The sequence below is a fragment of the Staurois parvus genome, unplaced genomic scaffold (genome assembly GCF_062004578.1).
Source record: "Staurois parvus isolate SC_StPar_1 unplaced genomic scaffold, SC_StPar_1.0 ptg000679l, whole genome shotgun sequence".
Lineage (NCBI taxonomy): Eukaryota > Metazoa > Chordata > Amphibia > Anura > Ranidae > Staurois > Staurois parvus.
In genome coordinates, this window is record NW_028318475.1 from 1696125 (window position 1) to 1715139 (window position 19015).

Genomic DNA, 19015 nt, shown 5'->3' on the forward strand with positions numbered 1-19015 from the left:
AAGGGGAGGACTGACGATAATCGGCATTTCCTATTTACACTGTGATCAGCTGCCATTGGACACAACTGGTTACATATAAAAGGCGCCTCTGATTGTCCCTTTACTTTAACACGTGATCAGCTGTGTCCGAAGGACACATTGATCATAGATCGCACACAGTGTGCGCCCCAGGGTGTGCGGTTCTGGGAGGCTGTCCACGGATGCCCTCCCAGAACTAGCTGACCATGCTGTAGCCGTCTTTTGGATATATTGCTGGTCGAGAAGTGGTTAAGGAGGGAAGGGAAGATACCAACAATGATGCGAACACTCGTGTGCTCATAGTAAAGACTGACTGTGCGAATGATGGCGGAAGAATTGAAAATGAACACAGAAAACAGTGCGGCTGATTCTAACGGAGGATTTGGGAATGAAAAAGATTTCCACAAAGATGGTGCCTTGAATCTTGACAGAATTCATATTCAAATTTCATCTGATCTTTTACATCCCAGGAATTAAATTGTTGCACCTCATATGGACAGTTTTTAACATTTTAATACATAGTGATCAATGCTACCCTGGAAATGTACACGTGTATATGTAATCATTATCCCCCCCTCCTTCAGGAGAATGTTTCCAGGAACTGATTAGTGTGAGCTTTGTTATGAGTGGGGGCATTTTAAAGCTGTGCACAGGAAGGAGGAAGAGGTGGTGGAGGACTGAGTGCAGTGAATGATGGGTAAGCTGTCCTTGTCCTTGTAAGTGGATGATCATGCTGGGGATGAGTGTGGTGAGAACAGTATGTAAGTGTTTGTCATTGCCATCTGTCAGGCTGCAGCCTGTCCACACTGGGCCTGTCCTCAGAGCTGCAGATCAGCAGATTAGGAGCAGCCAAGTGTTTGACTGCAGTGTGCTCCAGTTCCTGGTCTGCCCCCTCTCCAGGAAAGCACTCAGGTAATACATACTGCATGGCCTACTGACAGCACAGCAACCTAATGGCTTTCTTCCTGTATGGCAGCTTATGGGGTTAAAATGATCACATACGTGTTAGTTGCAGACATTTTCCTTTAACCACTTGCCCTCCTGAGGATTTACCCCCCCCCCTTCCTAAACAGGCCATTTTTTGTGTCACTTTAGCTTTAATTGCGCAGTCATGCAACGCTGCAGCCAAATTAAATTTTATGTCCTTTTGTTTCCACGAATAGAGCTATTTTTTGGAGGTATTTGGTCACCTGTGTGTTTTTTTTTTTTTTATTTTTTCTGCTATAAAAATAAAACATGTCTAGTAAAACAATTTAAAATTCAAATTTCATTATTTAGGCCAAAATGTATTCTGCTAAATGTCTTTGCTAAGAAAAAATCCCAATACATGTAAATTTAAATGGTTTACGTGAAAGTTTTAGCATTTACAAATGGCAGTATAGATACTGGAAATTTTTTTTTTTTTTAATTTTTACTAGTAATGGTGGCAATCAGTGACTTATAGTGATACTGCGACGGGCATTCTGAGACTGGGGGGAACTGACTTGGTATTACTGACATCCCCAGTGACACCAATACAGTGATCAGTGCTAACAAAAAAAAAAAAGCGCTGACACTGTACTAATGGCACTGGGCAGGAAGGGGTTAACATGATGGACGATCAAAGGGTTAACTGTATGTTGTTTTACTTGTGTCAGTGTGCTTCACTGTAATCACACTGCTTTGGATGGCTCTGCTGCACAGCCATCCAAAGCAGTGTGCATGAGCTGACAGGGAGGAGAATTGTATTGTTTACATACAGTTCTCCTCCCTGTCGGAGATGCTCGTCACTCACTGGGCGCCGGCGAGTAATCACCGTCTGGAACCCGGTGATTGGCGGCACAGGTAGGGCGTGTGCCCCCCATCCCCGGAAATGCAACATCATGTGTGTATATATACGTGATTTTACACACCTGTGCTACCCTGTAGCAGCATATCTGCTATAGAATGGTCGGGAAGCAGTTAAAGTGGTTTTTTTTTTTTATTTTACCTACAGGTAAACTTAGAATAAATCGTCCCTGTAGGTAAAATGAATATACAGTCAGGTCCATAAATATTGGGACATGGACACATTCTAACATTTTTGTCTCTATACACCACCACAATGGATTTGAAATGAAACAAACAAGATGTGCTTTAACTACAGACTGTCAGCTTTAATTTGAGGGTATTTACGTCCAAATCAGGTGAACGATGTAGGAATTACAACAGTTTGCATATGTGCCTCCCACTTGTTAAGGGACCAAAAGTAATGGTACAATTGGCTTCTCAGCTGTTCCATGGCCAGGTGTGTGTTATTCCCTCATTATCCCAATTACAATGAGCAGATAAAAGGTCCAGAGTTCATTTCAAGTGTGCTATTTGCATTTGGAATCTGTTGCTGTCAACTCTCAAGATGAGATCCAAAGAGCTGTCACTATCAGTGAAGCAAGCCATCATTAGGCTGAAAAAACAAAACGAACCCATCAGAGAGATAGCAAAAACATTAGGCGTGGCCAAAACAACTCATTGGAACATTCTTAAAAAGAAGGAACGCACCGGTGAGCTCAGCAACACCAAAAGACCCGGAAGACCACGGAAAACAACTGTGGTGGATGACCGAAGAATTCTTTCCCTGGTGAAGAAAACACCCTTCACAACAGTTGGCCAGATCAAGAACACTCTCCAGGAGGTAGGTGTATGTGTGTCAAAGTCAACAATCAAGAGAAGACTTCACCAGAGTGAATACAGAGGGTTCACCACAAGATGTAAACCATTGGTGAGCCTCAAAAACAGGAAGGCCAGATTAGAGTTTGCCAAACGACATCTAAAAAAGCCTTTACAGTTCTGGAACAACATCCTATGGACAGATGAGACCAAGATCAACTTGTACCAGAGTGATGGGAAGAGAAGAGTATGGAGAAGGAAAGGAACTGCTCATGATCCTAAGCATACCACCTCATCAGTGAAGCATGGTGGTGGTAGTGCCATGGCGTGGGCATGTATGGCTGCCAATGGAACTGGTTCTCTTGTATTTATTGATGATGTGACTGCTGACAAAAGCAGCAGGATGAATTCTGAAGTGTTTCAGGCAATATTATCTGCTCATATTCAGCCAAATGCTTCAGAACTCATTGGACGCCGCTTCACAGTGCAGATGGACAATGACCCAAAGCATACTGCAAAAGCAACCAAAGAGTTTTTACGGGAAAGAAGCGGAATGTTATGCAATTACCTGACCTGAATCCGATTGAGCATGTATTTCACTTGCTGAAGACAAAACTGAAGGGAAAATGCCCCAAGAACAAACAGGAACTGAAGACAGTTGCAGTAGAGGCCTGGCAGAGCATCACCAGGGATGAAACCCAGCGTCTGGTAATGTCTATGCGTTCCAGACTTCAGGCTGTAATTGACTACAAATGATTTGCAACCAAGTATTAAAAAGTGAAGGTTTGATTTATAATTATTATTCTGTCCCATTACTTTTGGTCCCTTAACAAGTGGGAGGCACATATGCAAACTGTTGTACTTCCTACACCAGTCACCTGATTTGGATGTAAATACCCTCAAATTAAAGCTGACAGTCTGCAGTTAAAGCACATCTTGTTCGTTTCATTTCAAATCCATTGTGGTGGTGTATAGAGCCAAAAATGTTAGAATTGTGTCGATGTCCCAATATTTATGGACCTGACTGTATCTCCTAAGTGTGCACCGTTTAGGAGATATTATTTTTTTTTTTTTTTAAAGCCGACGCATGCGCTCTGAAGGAACGGTATACTCGTACCATTCCTTCAGAGCTGTGTGCCGGGGACTCCCACATGCATGCGCAGGAATGACGTCTTTGCAGGTCGGTCAGTCAGACAGCCAGAGCTTGCAAACCCAGAAGGAAGACAGGTGAAGATGGAAGCATCTGCAGTAGGGACAGCGCATCACTGGAGGACTTTGTTTTCAGGTAAGTTTTACATAATGTGTTCGTATGCGATCCATACTAGCACAGGGCTTGAAATTTCCACTCGCCTGCTCGCCAATGGCGAGTGGAAGTTATGGTGGGGGCGAGTGTCCCCCCCCAGGGCCGTCTTGCTGAGCAGGCTCGGAGCTCAGGCCGGATCTGTCATTGGCACTGGAAGCCGTCAGACTGCTCAATAGCTGAGCGCAGTGAAAGCAAAGGAAGGAGAGTGTGCTGTGCTCTCTGCCTCCCCCTAGAGTGCAGTACCTGGATCTGTGAGTGAACAACGAGGTACTGCAACTTTTTATGGGGAGGGGGGGTGGTGTACGTATGTGTACATGTTTGTCTGTGTATGCATTTACAATTGTACGTGTGTGTGTGTTTGTACATGTGTCTGTGCGCGTGTATTTCTGTGTATGTACATGTATCTGTGTGGCTGCATGTCTGTGTGTGTGTATACATGTGTCTGTGTGTGTACACGTCTATGTGTGTGTACAGATGTCTCTGTTTGTGTGTGTTTGTTGGTGGCGAGTAACTAAGGTCTGGCTAGTAGCTCAGGACTTGAAATTTTAAGCTCTGTACTAGCACGTTATGATATTACCTTGCAGGGGGCTTTTATTTTCCCTGCTGTTTACTGCCGCTTTTAATATATGCTTTAGTGCCCGGTCCCACCAGTACGATTTGTAAATTTTATTTGCACCTAAAATTGCTTCTAATGAATGTGAAAGTCAGTGTCTTAACGTGCGATTTCTAAAGTACTTGCGATTTCACATACATAGAATATAATGGAAATCACACTGCAAATTGCAAGAAATCGTTGAAAATCTTCACAAGTAGCAATAAAGTCTTCAGAAATCGTGCTGAAATTGCACACAAATCGCACAATTTTAAATTGCAGTGGTGTGACCGGTGCCTTAGATACAGTGGCTATAAAAAGTCTACACACCCCTGTTAAAATGTCAGGTTTCTGTGATGTAAAAAAATGAGACCAAGTTAAATCATTTCAGAACTTTTTCCACCTTTTAACCACTTCCCGGCCGGCCCATGTACATAAACAGCCAGACAGGAGCAGTGCAGGAGCGGGTTGCCATTAATAAATGGCACCCACATTTTCAAGCTGTGCACACTCCCTGGGAGCGCTTGGCACCACGATCCGGTGCCCGCTGTGTTCTCCGGAGACAGCGGAACACCGATTGCTGTACGAGACCTTTTGTGTGAGGTCCCGATCTTGTGATCACTGATTGGCCAATCGGTGATCACGTGAATAGTAGTAAGCAAGATGTCACTTCTGACATCATTGCTTACTACTTGTGAAATCTGTGAATGATCACAGAGATCACATGGTACAAGGCTATTCACTACAGCCTTTTACCATGTGACAAGCTGTGACCAATCACAGCTCTCACAGTATTTCTCAATGGCTGCAAGAATGCAGCCAGAGAGAAGGAGAAATGATTGCTTTTACAGCCTTTATGGGTGTAAAAGCAATCAGTGTAAAAAAAGAAAAAATCTTCATCACCCCCCACAAGTAGTACAGTGTAGCTATGGTGACACTGTACTGCTATGTGTTAAAATAAAATGGTGCAGCGCTGAATACTAGAGCACAGTTTATACACACAATATATATACACATGCGTGATATCACTCTAGGGGTGATCAATGAATATAAAAGTTCTATGTAATAGTGCGGATCATACAGGATCCTAATTCAAGGTGAGTGGACGTCCTGATCCAAGGTGTGATGATAGGTGTGTTCACACAAATAGGTGAAAAACGCACTCACCAGATGTTGCGTTTAATACACGCAATATGTAATCCTGCGTCACCAGGCCATGAAACGATCATCAGATCCCAGATCAGATTGTACCCAGATTACCATCCCGGCTCCGCGGAAGCAAGGTCATCCGAAACCGTTACCAGGTATCACCACCAGGGTCCTGAATCCTCCAAATGGGCACTGCGAATGATAGCACTCATACAGAGTGCCCAATAAGAGACCTCATAGCGTCATACTGCTTTAGATGCCTTTATTCAGGGTTGGTTGGTATGGGGTACATAGAAGGATTAAACAAAAAGTTTACTGACCATATGTATTCCTCAAGTAGTTAGATGTCCTGCTGCTACTGCCCCCCTGATGCGTTTCGTGCGATGCACATATTCATAGGGTCCAGGGCTGAACTGTACTGCTATGGTGGCAGTATGTTAAAAACAAATAATTATATAAAAATGTAAAAAAATTTTTGAAAAATTATATTTTTGGTTATATACTAATGTGGGTTTTTTTTTTGTTTTTTTTTGTTTTTTTTTTTACTAAAAAGATAACCAAATACATTTTAGCCAAGACTTCTGAAGAAAGATTATTTATTTATACAAAGAAAAACACTTTTTTAAAAAAATGTTTGGACTTTTTCATTTATATAGCAAAAAAAAATAAAAATCCTAGTGGTGAATAAATACCACCAAAATAAAGCACTCACAAATTCATATGGGTAGTGTTGCATGACCGCGCAAATGTCATTCAAAGTGTGATAGCACTGAAAGCTGGAAATTGGCCCGGACAGGAAGGGGGTAAAAGTGTCCGGACTTCTGGTTAATGTAACCTATAAACTGTACAACTCAGTTGAACAACAAACTGAAATCTTTTAAGTGGAGGGAAGTAAAAATAAAAAACTAAAATAATATGGTTGCATAAGTGTGCACACCCTTAAACTAATACTTTGCTGAAGCCCCTTTTGATTTTATTACAGCACTCAGTCTTTTTGGGTATGAGCCTATCAGCATGGCACATCTTGCCTTGCAAAAACACTCCAAATCTGTCAGATTGTTAGGGCATCTCCTGTGCACAGCCCTCTTCAGATCACCCCACAGAATTTCGATCGGATTCAGGTGGGGGCTCTGGCTGTGCCATTCCAAAACTAATCTTGTAAAGCCATTCCTTTGTTGATTTGGATGTATGCTTTGGGTCGTTGTCATGCTGAAAGATGAAGTTCCTCTTCATGTTCAGCTTTCTAGCAGAAGCCCGGAGGTTTTGTGCCAATATTGACTGGTATTTGGAACTGATCATAATTCCCTCTACCTTGACTAAGGCCCTAGTTCAAGCTGAAGAAAAACAGCCCCAAAGCATGAGTCTGCCACCACCATGCTTCACTGTGGGTATAGTGTTCTTTTGGTGATGTGCAGTGTTGTTTTTGCGCCAAATATATCTTTTGGAATTATGGCCAAAAAGTTCAACGTTGGTTTCATCAGACCATAACACATTTTCCCACATGCTTTTGGGAGACTTCAGATGTGTTTTTGCAAAATTTAGCCAGGCTTGGATGTTTTTCTTTGTAACAAAAGGCTTCCGTCTTGCCACTGTACCCCATAGCCCAGACATGAAGAATACGGGAGATTGTTGTCACATGTACCACACAGCCAGTACTTGCCAGATATTCCTGCAGCTCCTTTAAAGTTGCTGTAAGCTTCTTAGACCAGTTTTCTAATTTTGGAGGGACTTCCAGTTCTCGGTAATGTCACTATATTCTCCACTTGATGATGACTGTCTTTACTGTGTTCCATGGTATATCTAATGCCTTGGAAATTATTTTGTACCCTTCTCCTGACTGATACCTTTTAACAATGAAATCCCTCTGATGCTTTGGAAGCTCTCTGCGGACCATGGCTTTTGCTGTAGGATGCGACTAAGAAAATGTCAGGAAAGACCTACTAGAACAGCTGAACTGTATTTGTGGTTAATCAGAGGCACTTTAAATGATGCCAGGTGTGTACTGACTCTTATTTAACATGATTTTCTGGTACAATAATTTTTATTGTATGTAACATGATATTGAATGTGATTGCCTAATTCTGAACACCGCTACATCCCCAGTCATAAGAGGGTGTGCACACTTGTGCTACCATGTTATTTTAGTTTTTATGTTTACTACTCCCCCAAAACCCCCCCCCCCCCAAAAAAAAGATTTCAGTTTATCAACTGAGTTGTACAGTTTATAGGTCAAGTTAAAGGTGGAAAAAGTTCTGAAATGATTTATCTTTGTCTCATTTTTTTACATCACAGAAACCTGACATTTTACAGGGGTTTGTAGACTTTTTATATCCACTGTAGGTATAGGATTTAACTGTGGAAACATTACTTTTAGTCTGTTAATGACTATTCCTGATTTATGGGTTTCTCTTTTTCAAGCATGTCTAATATTTTGAGGTATCTACCCCAGGAAAATATGCATGCCTGGTGATAGTGCCAACATATCAGTTACACTGTGCAGATGCCAACCCAAAATAGAGCCGCCACTGGGGCCATTTGCACTTTTTTGATATTTTCAATGCGTCTCCCCTACCTATGCATGCTTATCTTGGCACCTCTTATATGAACTCCTGTTTTCTCTGACCAATTGTTTGAGGATGTTAAAAATGGGGGCGTGGTTTCAATTGTTGGGGTGGTCAGTGGGGTGTCCATTTTGGAAATCCAGTAACTTTATCCTACAAAAATGATTCTATTTTGTTTAAAGTAGAACTAAAGGCAATATATATATATTTTGCCATCTGTGTCCCACTGGGGAGATTTTCCTTCACTTTCTGTCTCAAAACAGGAAGTGAGAGGAAACCTCCCTGCAAATTAAGGGAATTCCTTGGGGACTCCCAGGTCACCTGAACTAGTGTCCCTATTGGAAGATTTCCCCTCTATCACGTTTCTGGGGGCAACCCAAAATTTGGGATTTTCTTTTACTTTCCGTGATCATGGTAAACAGAACAAATAGAGAGAGTGAATCTCCTTAATGGGAGCACTGACAGCAACAAAAACTAACAGGTGTGAAGTTTTGCCTTTTGTTATACTTGAATGTATTGGTACAGTAGGAGAGAATAGTGGCTGTTGGTTACCTGCTAGCTTTATAAACTTAGGTTATTCAAAAGCATAAGAGAAGAGAAAAAAGAGTAATGACAAGAAAACAATAAATAATGTTATCCATCATTTTTTTTTTTTTTTTTTTTTTTTTTTGTGTTTGTAGGTATGACGAATCCACCAATGAGCTAATTAACGATGATCTGGGCATTGCATATCCTATTATAGATGGTATACCAAATATGATTCCTCAAGACGCACGGATGACTCACAAAGTCCAGAAGTCTCAGGAGAGTGATCAGAAATCTGAATAACCTAACTGGAAAACTGTGTGTACTGGAAGCCATGTTTTTCTCACTCCCCACACTGACGGTGCTTGTCCCTCTGCTGTCACTGGCTGGTATTTTGTATTCTGCCTCTGTAGAAGAGGACTTTCCCAAGGGGTGCACCAGCACAGCCAGTGTTTGTTTCTACAGCCTCCTGCTTCCAATCACTTTGCCTGTGTATGTGTTTTTTCATCTGTGGACATGGATGGGACTTAAGCTGTTTAGGCACAATTAATTACAAAGATGACTGCAATTTCATGGTCATTGTGGTGGGATATCTTTTATGCTGGCCTGTAGCAGTTCAGTCTGCTCTATTCTTACTAATAAAGGTGTCCTACAATGTAAATGAAGAGTGTAATTTTTTTTATTTATTTTTTTTACAGTGCAGATGTGTGTGTGTGTGTATGTATGTATGTGTGTGTGTGTGTGTGTGTGTATATATATATATATATATATATATATATATATATATATATATATATATATATATATATATATATACATACATACATACATACATACAGTGGGGATCGAAAGTTTGGGCACCCCAGCTAAAAATTTGTATTAATGTACATAAAGAAGCCAAGGAAAGATGGAAAAATCTCCAAAAGGCATCAATTTACAGACTAGACATTCATATAATATGTCAACAAAAGTTAGATTTTATTTCCATCATTTACACTTTCAAAATAACAGAAAACAAAAAAATGGCGTCTGCAAAAGTTTGGGCACCCTGCAGCGTTAATATCTTGTACCGCCCCCTTTGGCAAGTATCACAGCTTGTAAACGCTTTTTGTAGCCAGCCAAGAGTCTTTCAATTCTTGTTTGAGGTATCTTTGCCCATTCTTCCTTACAAAAGTCTTCCAGTTCTTTGAGATTTCTGGGCTGTCTCTCACGCACTGCTCTTTTAAGGTCTATCCATAGATTTTCAATTATGTTGAGGTCAGAAGATTGTGAAGGCCATGGCAAAACCTTCAGTTTACGCCTCTTGATGTAATCCCCCGTGGATTTCGAGGTGTGTTTAGGATCATTATCCATTTGTAGAAGCCATCCTCTCTTTAACTTCAGCTTTTTCACAGATGGCATCAAGTTACCATCCAAAATTTGCTGAAATTTTATTGAATCCATTTTTCCTTCTACTCGTGAGATGTTCCCTGTGCCACTGGCTGCAACACAACCCCAAAGCATGATTGATCCAACCCCATGCTTAACAGTTGGACAGAGGTTCTTTTCATTAAATTCTGTGCCCCTTCTTCTCCAAACGTACCTTTGCTCATTCCGGCCAAAAAGTTCAATTTTAACCTCATCGGTCCACAGAACTTGTTTCCAAAATGCATCAGGCTTGTCTATATGTTCATTTGCAAAGTTCAAACGATGATTTTTGTGGTGAGGACGTAGAAGAGGTTTTCTTCTGATGACTCTTCCATGAAGACCATATTTGTACAAGTATCTCTTTATAGTGGAATAGTGTACCACAACTCCAGTGTCTGCCAGATCTTTCTGGAGGGATCGTGCAGTCAAACGTGGGTTTTGAATTTGTTTTTCTCACAATCCTGCGAGCTGTTCTGTCTGATATTTTTCTTGGTCTTCCAGATGTTGCTTTAACTTCCACTTTTCCTGATGACTGCCATTTCTTAATTACATTCCAAACAGAGGATATTGACATCTGAAAATGCTTTGCTATCTTCTTATAGCCTTCTCCAGCTTTGTGAGCGTCAACTACTGTATTTTCAGTTTCAGTTTTCTAGACAACTGTTTAGAAGAACCCATGGTGCTGATTGTTGGGGCAAGGTCAGATGAGTCTGGGCATTTAAAACCTTTGAGATTGACATCACCTGGTCTTCCCAGACGATGATTGAGAACAATCCATGACACTGGCAGTTTTCAGCTTTGCAAAGGGAGCAGTGCATGCTATAAATTCTGCAGGGTGCCCAAACTTTTGCAGATGCCATTTTTTTGTTTTCTGTTATTTTGAAAGTGTAAATGATGGAAATAAAATCTAACTTTTGTTGACATATTATAAGAATGTCTAATCTGTAATTTGATGCCTTTTGGAGATTTTTCCATCTTTCCTTGGCTTCTTTATGCACATTAATACAAATTTTTAGCTGGGGTGCCCAAACTTTCGATCCCCACTGTGTGTATATATATATATATATATATATATATTTGTGAGTAGATCCAAATGCATGCTGTGGCTAAACTTTTTTTGCATCCATTTCCATCTTATAAGTAATGGACAGCTGATGGTGTGGACTTTTTGCTTCAATCCATTTCAGAACTTCTATAATTTTTCACTATGGCAAAGTCCCCTTTTTAATCTGTGAGTTTTAGCTTTATACATATATATATATATATATATATATATATTTTTTTTTAAGCTTATGTCCAGGCAGATACAAAGATACATTACTGTAGCTCTGTAATCATATAAAAACATCATATGGATATTTTTTTTTTTTTTGTAATGCAAGCATTGTAAATACCTGAATTTTAACTTCATATCCCCCCCTTTGCAATCACTGTACAGCAGAACTCAGTGTAAAGGGAGGGAGAAGCAACACGAGAAGCCAGGCAGTTGTGCTTTAGTGCAAGGAGTAAGCTGATAGGAGGTGTGAGCAGAGGTTGGCTCATCGGTGTGCTGCTTCTCCCTTCTTTTTTTTTTTTTTCTAGTATCAGGGTTTGGGTGGGGGGAGACCTGTAGGTGAATGTGAAACTGCAGCAGAGAAAGATCAGGCCCCCTCAAATGGAAACTGCCACTTTCTTACTCTTAGGCTACTTACTGAAGTTGTATCAGTGATGCTGAACATATGCTCTCTTACTGCATGCTATGGACTAGTATGCAGCATGTGTGTCAGATAAAGACAGCTTTTGTCGGAGGCTTTTAACCAGGTGTTTTAGTGCTTAGCCATTTTATCATTCTCAAAATATTAGTTTCCTGGTTTTCTTGGTAATCCTCTAAATGCTATAACCTATTAGTCATTGTGTGTACTTTCAGCACTATCACACTTTGAGTGACAATTGCACGGTTGAGCAACACTGTACCCATATGAAATCTTTATAATTTATTTTGATACAGATAGAGCTTTCTTTTGGTGGCATTTGATCACCACTGGGTTAATTTTTTTACTATTACAATTTTTGCTTACAAAATTTTGCAGATCTATCTTTCTTCATAAATTTAGGCCAAAATGTATTCTGCTAAATTTTTGTGATTTAAAAATAACCCAAATAAGTGTATAATATTTAGTCTGTGTGAAAGCTATAGAGTCTACAAACTCTGGGATATATGTTTGAAATTGATCAGTTGAGACCCAAACATGCCGGATGTTGGTATGATGTATGGCAGTGGTTAGGACATTAGCATGAAGTATGGCGGTGATAAGGTTGCTGGTATGGCAGTGATCAGGACATTGGTATGGGGCATGGCGGTGATCAGAAAACTGGTATGGGGCATGGTGGTCAGAATACTGGTATGGAGTATGGCAATGATCGGGATATGGGTATGACGGTGATCAGGACACTGGTATGGCATATGGGGTGATCAGGATGCTGGTATGGGGGTGATCAGGATGCTGGTATGTGGTATGGTGGTGATCATGGCACTGGTATGGGGTATGGCGGTGATCAGGATGCTAATATGAGGTATGGCGGTGATCAGGGCGCTGGTATGGCAGTGATCAGGACATTGGTATGGTGTATGGCCATACACCCAGGCTCCCGTGTGTATTCTCTGTGAGCCACGGAGGAGCCGTCATTGCAGGCTGACGTACAGGTACATTAGCCCACATGTGCAAGGCTTCCACGTTTATAGGCAAGGGGCAGACAGGAAGAGGTTAAAGCTACTTTCACACTGATCCATGGCAAAAACGCATATTCGTTTTTGCCACATTTGCAGTACTTTTTTTAGGACATGCGACTCAAAAACCACCAAAATGCACTGCGTGTGCGTTTTTGATTAATTTTTGCCATGATTTCCATTTATTTCAAAGGGGAGGTGTGTGTTTGCTGTGGTGTGTGTGTTGTTTTTTTTTTTTTCCAGCACCAAAAATGCAGCAAGCAGGACTTTGAACAGTGCACTGGACCCACAACAGGTCAGGTTTCTTTTTTTGTTTCTGTTTTGTTTTTTTTTTGGTTTTTTTTTTAACGCAAAAGATGAAGAAAAAAAGGGATCAGTGTGAAAGCAGCCTTAGCTGCACTACATCCTGAAAATAAATCAATAAATACACAAACAAACCTCTAGAAGTTGCTGTACAAGATACCCTATATCTACATTAATGTAAATTAATAAGTACAGTGCTATAAAAGCATGTACATAAAATTAATTATTCATTAACAATGCAGCAAAATTAGAAAATGCATTCATCAAAATATAAAGTGCAACAACTGCATTCCATAATCAAACACAGTGTACTAAAGTGTCCCTTGCTTGGAGTTTCAGGCGCTGACATCATCCCGCACAGGAGTCCCACTTGTTCCAGTTAGCTGGTGGGATCAGCTTCTAAGCAATACTTAGCTGCTATACTGCCGGTATTAGGCACAATTACATATGAGTGCAGTTCCTTTTATGCTTTTATGCTGATTTTATAAATAAATAATGGATTTTATTCTATGGCACCCCTCTTGTTCTCCATATGGTTTATTTGGATATGAGCTACGGTATGTAATCAGATGCATTGCACAGATACTGGTCAGGGCTTATGGCGAGTTCTCACAGATTTGAAAGTATCTCACGGCGTGGGCTGTGTGCATTACACTGGAAATAAAGTACAAAAACTACACACATTATGGGTGTTATGGTGCACTTTGAAGAAACGTGACATCAGCAGTAGACTTTTTTTTTTTTACATTTATTAGCTTGCTGCTAGATTCGTTACACAGGTTAAACCAAAGACAGCTAGGCAGTTGGCATTTTTAGAACAAAGACAACAATGGTAGCCTCTGAATTGCTGTTTGATATTGGTTCTTCTAGGTCTGAACTGTAGGGAAAAATGAAAACTACCCTTGCAGTGGGACTCCCCCTGCACTGTAATGGTTGGATTCTCTTTTTCATCTATAGTAGCTTTTAATGCTGTTTCTGCTTATTCATACCCCTTTGAAATTTTCCACATTTTGTCATGTTACAACCAAAAACATAAATGGATTTTATGTGATAGACCAACACAATGTGGCACATAATTGTGAACTGAAGGAAAATGATAAATGTTTTACAAATAAATATCTGAAAAGTGTGGCATGTAGTTGTATTCAGCCCGTTTTAGTCTGATACCTCTAACTAAAATCTAGTGGCACCAATTGCCTTCAGAAGTCATCTAATTAGTGAGTCCACCCGTGTGCAATTTAATCTCAGTATAAATACAGCTGTTCTGTGAAGCCCTCAGAGATTTGTTAGAGAACATTAGTGAACAAACCGTATCATGAAGGCCAAGGAACACACCAGACAGGTCAGGGATAAAGTTGTGGATCATTTTAACGCAGAGTTATGTTGAAGAAAAAAGAAAATTCCCAAGCTTTGAACATTTCACTGAGCACTGTTAAATCAATCGAAAATGGAAAGAGTATGGCACAATTGCAAACCTACCAGGATATGGCTGTCCACCTAAACTGACAGGCCGAGCAAGCAGAGCATTAATTGGAGAAGCAGCCAAGAGGCCTGTGGGAACTCAAGGCGCTGCAGAGATCCACAGCGCAGGTGGAAGAGTCTGTCCACAGGACAACTATTAGTCGTGCACTTCACAAATTTGGCTGAAGAGTGACAAGAAGAAAGCCATTGTTGAAAGAAAGTCATAAGACGTCCCGTTTGTGAGAAGCCACGTAGGGGACACAGCAAACGTGGCAGAAGGTGCTCTGATGAGACCAAAAAGCAAAACGCTATGTGTGGTGGAAAACTAACACTGAACATTACCCTGAACACACGATCCTCAACATGAAACGTGGTGGCAGCATCATTGTTGTGGGGATGCTTTTCTTCAGCAAAGACAGGGAAGCTGGTCAGAGTTGATGGGTAGAGGGATTCAGCCAAATACAGGGCAAACTTAGAAGAAAGCCTGTTAGAGTTTGTAAAAGACTTGAGACTGGGGCAGTAGGAAAACGACCCTAAACATACAACCAAAGCTAAAGTGGAATAGTTTAGATCAAAGCATATTCATGTGTTAGAATGGCCGAGTCAAAGTCCAGACCAAAATCCAATTGCGAATCTGCGGCAAGATTTGAAAATTGCTGTTCAGAGGCTCTCCATCTAATCTGACAGACCTTGAGCTATTTTGCAAAGAAGAATGAGCAAAAATTTCCCTCTCTAGATGTGCAAAGCTTGTAGAGACATACTCAAAAAGACTTGCAGCTGTAATTGCAGTTAAAGGTGGTTCTACAAAGTATTGACTCTGGGAGGGCTGAATACAAATGCATGCCACACTTTTCAGATATTTATTTGTAAAAAATTTTGAAAAGTATTTATCATTTTCCTTCCACTTCACAGTTATGTGCCACTTTGTGTTGGTCTATCACAAGAAATCCCAGTAAAATACATTTATGTTTTTGGTTGTAACATGACAATGTGGAAAATTTCAAGGGTTATGAATACTTTTTCAAGGCACTGTAGATGGGAAGGATTAGGAAAATATCCCCAGTGAAGGCACTAATCTCAATAAAATCTTGAGATTCTCAACCAGCAAATCGTCAAACATCGAATCATATATCTTTCGCAAGCATGATTATGAAGAGCTAATGTTTGATCCATCATGGATTGGGGAAAATGTGTGATTTAAATGAAAAAAAATCTGGTGCTAGAAATCATGGTTGCAGCATCTCATGAACAGTTAATTTTTACCTATGAGAAGATGGAAAAGAGGCCCTGGATGTATAGTGGAGGATAGGCATTAATTGAGCCTGATGGCTTGGGTTCAACAGCTCTTTCACATATAATAGGACACTCGTGGGGATCTCCCAGATTGTGGGTCGAATTATTATTTTTTTTACCCACGATAGTCTCTAGAGTTTACATGGCAGATAAAATAAAGATGGGCAACCCATTTATTGGGTGAAAAAAGTAAATGAGAGAGGTCTGTAGACAATAGCTGGATTTGTTCAAGTTTACAGGAAGTTTATCAACTTCTCCAGTAATCTCTTTACAACAGTAACCTGCAGAATATGCTCTTCAAACACAGCAAACCAATCCTTGAAGAAGATATAGCAATAGTAGACCTTGATGAGTTTACTGTTCTGTCAGCCAAGAACAAGAAAGTAAGACTACATGGGGCATGTGAACACCCAAAAGACTGCCAGGTTTGAGCAATCTTAATGTTTTCTGTAACACACAAATGGTATGGGCTATTGGGATGGGAGTGGCTTGAAATCAATCAGCATTGACTATCATAAAGGAATGTTTGCAGCCATGACCACCTAGACTCAGTGGGGTTTATTTACTAAAGCTGGAGAGTCCAAAATCAGACTCCCTTCTGCATAGAAACCAATCAGCTTCTAACCTCAGCTTGTTCAATGAAGCTTTGGCAATGAAACCTGGAAGCTGATTGGTTTCTATGCAGAAGGGAGTCTGATCTTGGACTCTCCAGCTTTAGTAAATCTCCCCCAGTGGGTCAACAAGCACTTTGTTCCCTCAGGGAACCCACATCCAGGACAAGCCTGCATGTGGATGTGGGTTCCCTGAGGAAGCAGAGCACTTGTTGACCCACTGGGGGAGATTTACTAAAACTGATGTGCTGTGCATGGTAGCCAATCAGCTTCTAGGTTCAGCTTGTTCAATTAATCTTTGACAAAACCTGGAAGCTGATTTGGTTTCTATTCAGAGATGCAATAGGTTTTGCACTCTCCAGTTGTAGTAAATAACCCCCACTGAGTCTAGGAGGTCATGGATTTTCGGTGAGTTTTTCTGGAGTGGTAGGTTTGGCACGTTGGTGGAGTAACACATTGATGAGACTTGCGGTGGAAGTTTTTGCACAAGAATTGGAAAACAATATAACACAAAGCACTTTGATTTATTCACTGTGGACACTTTATAACTGGAAGCACTTTAAATTCATACTCATTGCACTTTGAAGTACTTTATATTAGCAAATTGTGGTATTTTATGTAATATACAGTATGTATGTATTTGCACTAAGGGGAGTTATATACAGATGTATGGCACATACAAAAGTGCTGTGTATTTATAGAATGATGTTTAGAATACACTGATTGGCTGCAGACGTTGATAGACAAAAGTTGTCCAACATGTCCATTTAACGGTAGCAGATCTAACAACTGACTTCTGTCTAACAGGGATGGCCACACTAATCGAAATTCGTGCTGAACTGGCTGAATTTCAATCCCTCACTGGCCAGCTTTACACAATCACTGTCACTTTGCCCTGAATGGGTAAATTGACAGTATCTCTTAACCGCTACCTGACCACCCTATACCAGATATACTGCTACAGGGTGGCACGGTGCGCAAATGTATGTATATATGTGATTTTGCATTTCCGGGTAGGGAGCACGCACCCTACTTGCGCTACCATTCGCGGCCACAGCTGTCAATCAACGGGTCCAGGCCGGTGATTGCCGAGCATCTCCGACAGGGAGGAGAACTGTTTGTAAACAAAACCGTTTTCCTCCCTGTCAGCTCATACACACTGCTTTGGTGGCTGTGCACAGCCATCTATCTCTGGTAGCCACGTCTCACCCAAGCTTACTAATACAGACGTGACTGCAAAAGTGTGAAATAATTCTGGTTATGTATTCAGTTGGATCATTGCTGAACATATATAACTTATTTAGTATACCATTACAGTGCCCGTAACAAAACATAAAAGTGTTTTCTATGGGCCTACCAGAAAAAAAAGAAATAAATCTGTTAGCCCTAATATATTAACTGACTCCACATCACTAATTATACATATCAATTATATAGCAAGAATCTAGTTTCAGAAATTTGGGGGTGAAGCATGCTAGTGCCAGTTTATTGTCCTTCAGACTTTAGGGAGACTGAACTGTGGCCAGTTGGAGTGAAACTTTTCCTGGAATCAGTGGGAATACACATCACTACATTTAGTGTTGGGGGAAGGAATAGTGCCCCATTGTTTGTGTCAGTAGGAGAAATGGTACACCATCATTGGTGTCAGTTGGCAGAACAGTGTCTCGTGGCAGTGCAAGGAACAGTACCCCAAGGACTGGATGAAGACAAGCAGAGGGCCGCATCTGGTCCCAGGGCCGTAGTTTGGAGACCACTGCTATAGAGCGACGGACAATGGCTGTATGTTTCTATATTCTGTCAAGTCCTTTGTTGTTGTCTATAGCCAGGAGCAGCTTCTTGCGCAGCTTTGCAGATTTGGAGTATTCGGGGAGCAGTAGTAGCTGGGAGCATGTCTGAGATTCTGGGAGATAGTCTTCCTTTGGAACACCAAATGAGGTGACCTTCATAAGTGTGTTTTCAAAACCAAACACGGGAATTTTATCATTTCCAGTCAGGAAATCTAAAAATACATGAGATGTATATATCAGGTTAGGCAGCATACCAAAAATCTCCTGCAAAATAATTTCTTATTAACTTGTATAATACCAACATCTTCTTTAGTACTGTATCAAGTGAAGACATATAGGAGCCGTGATTTCATAAAGCACACATACACAGTGGCCACTAGGGGTAAAAACTAACAATTGAAAAGGATACAGTATGTGTAGGAAATATTTATTACAGGTATTTATATAGCGCCAAAAGTTTAAACAGCACTTGATATTTATATTTTTACATTCACATTAGTCCCTGCCCTCAAGGAGCTTGCAATCTAAAGGTCCCTAACTCAAATTCATACATACACATAGTTGGTCAATTTAGATAGCAGCTAATTAACCTAACAGCACATCTATGGAGTATGCGAGGAAACTGGAGTACCCAAGGGATACCTACACAGGCACAGGGAGAACATGCCAACTC

General features: G+C 40.7%; 3 protein-coding genes across 3 annotated transcripts in view; 2 read left to right on the top strand and 1 right to left on the bottom strand.

Annotated features, from left to right (window-relative positions):
• The first annotated feature begins 740 nt into the window (after positions 1 to 740).
• Positions 741 to 9076, top strand: PYURF (PIGY upstream open reading frame). The gene is made up of 2 exons (XM_089652319.1): positions 741 to 930; positions 8929 to 9076. Exons 1-2 carry the CDS (start codon positions 743 to 745, stop codon positions 9074 to 9076), a joined length of 336 nt encoding a protein of 111 aa, XP_089508445.1. The 5' UTR covers positions 741 to 742.
• Positions 9077 to 9107: 31 nt separating this feature from the next.
• Positions 9108 to 9434, top strand: PIGY (phosphatidylinositol glycan anchor biosynthesis class Y). Its single transcript, XM_089652320.1, has one exon. It carries the CDS (start codon positions 9108 to 9110, stop codon positions 9321 to 9323), a length of 216 nt encoding a protein of 71 aa, XP_089508446.1. The 3' UTR covers positions 9324 to 9434.
• Positions 9435 to 17060: 7626 nt separating this feature from the next.
• The window catches only part of LOC149447631 (putative E3 ISG15--protein ligase HERC6), a 112574-nt gene continuing 110619 nt past the window's right edge, over positions 17061 to 19015 (bottom strand). Inside the window, exon 23 of the mRNA XM_089652321.1 lies at positions 17061 to 18554. Coding sequence (XP_089508447.1) covers positions 18343 to 18554 — 212 coding nt within the window. The 3' untranslated portion in view covers positions 17061 to 18342. The remainder of the gene's footprint in view (positions 18555 to 19015) is intronic.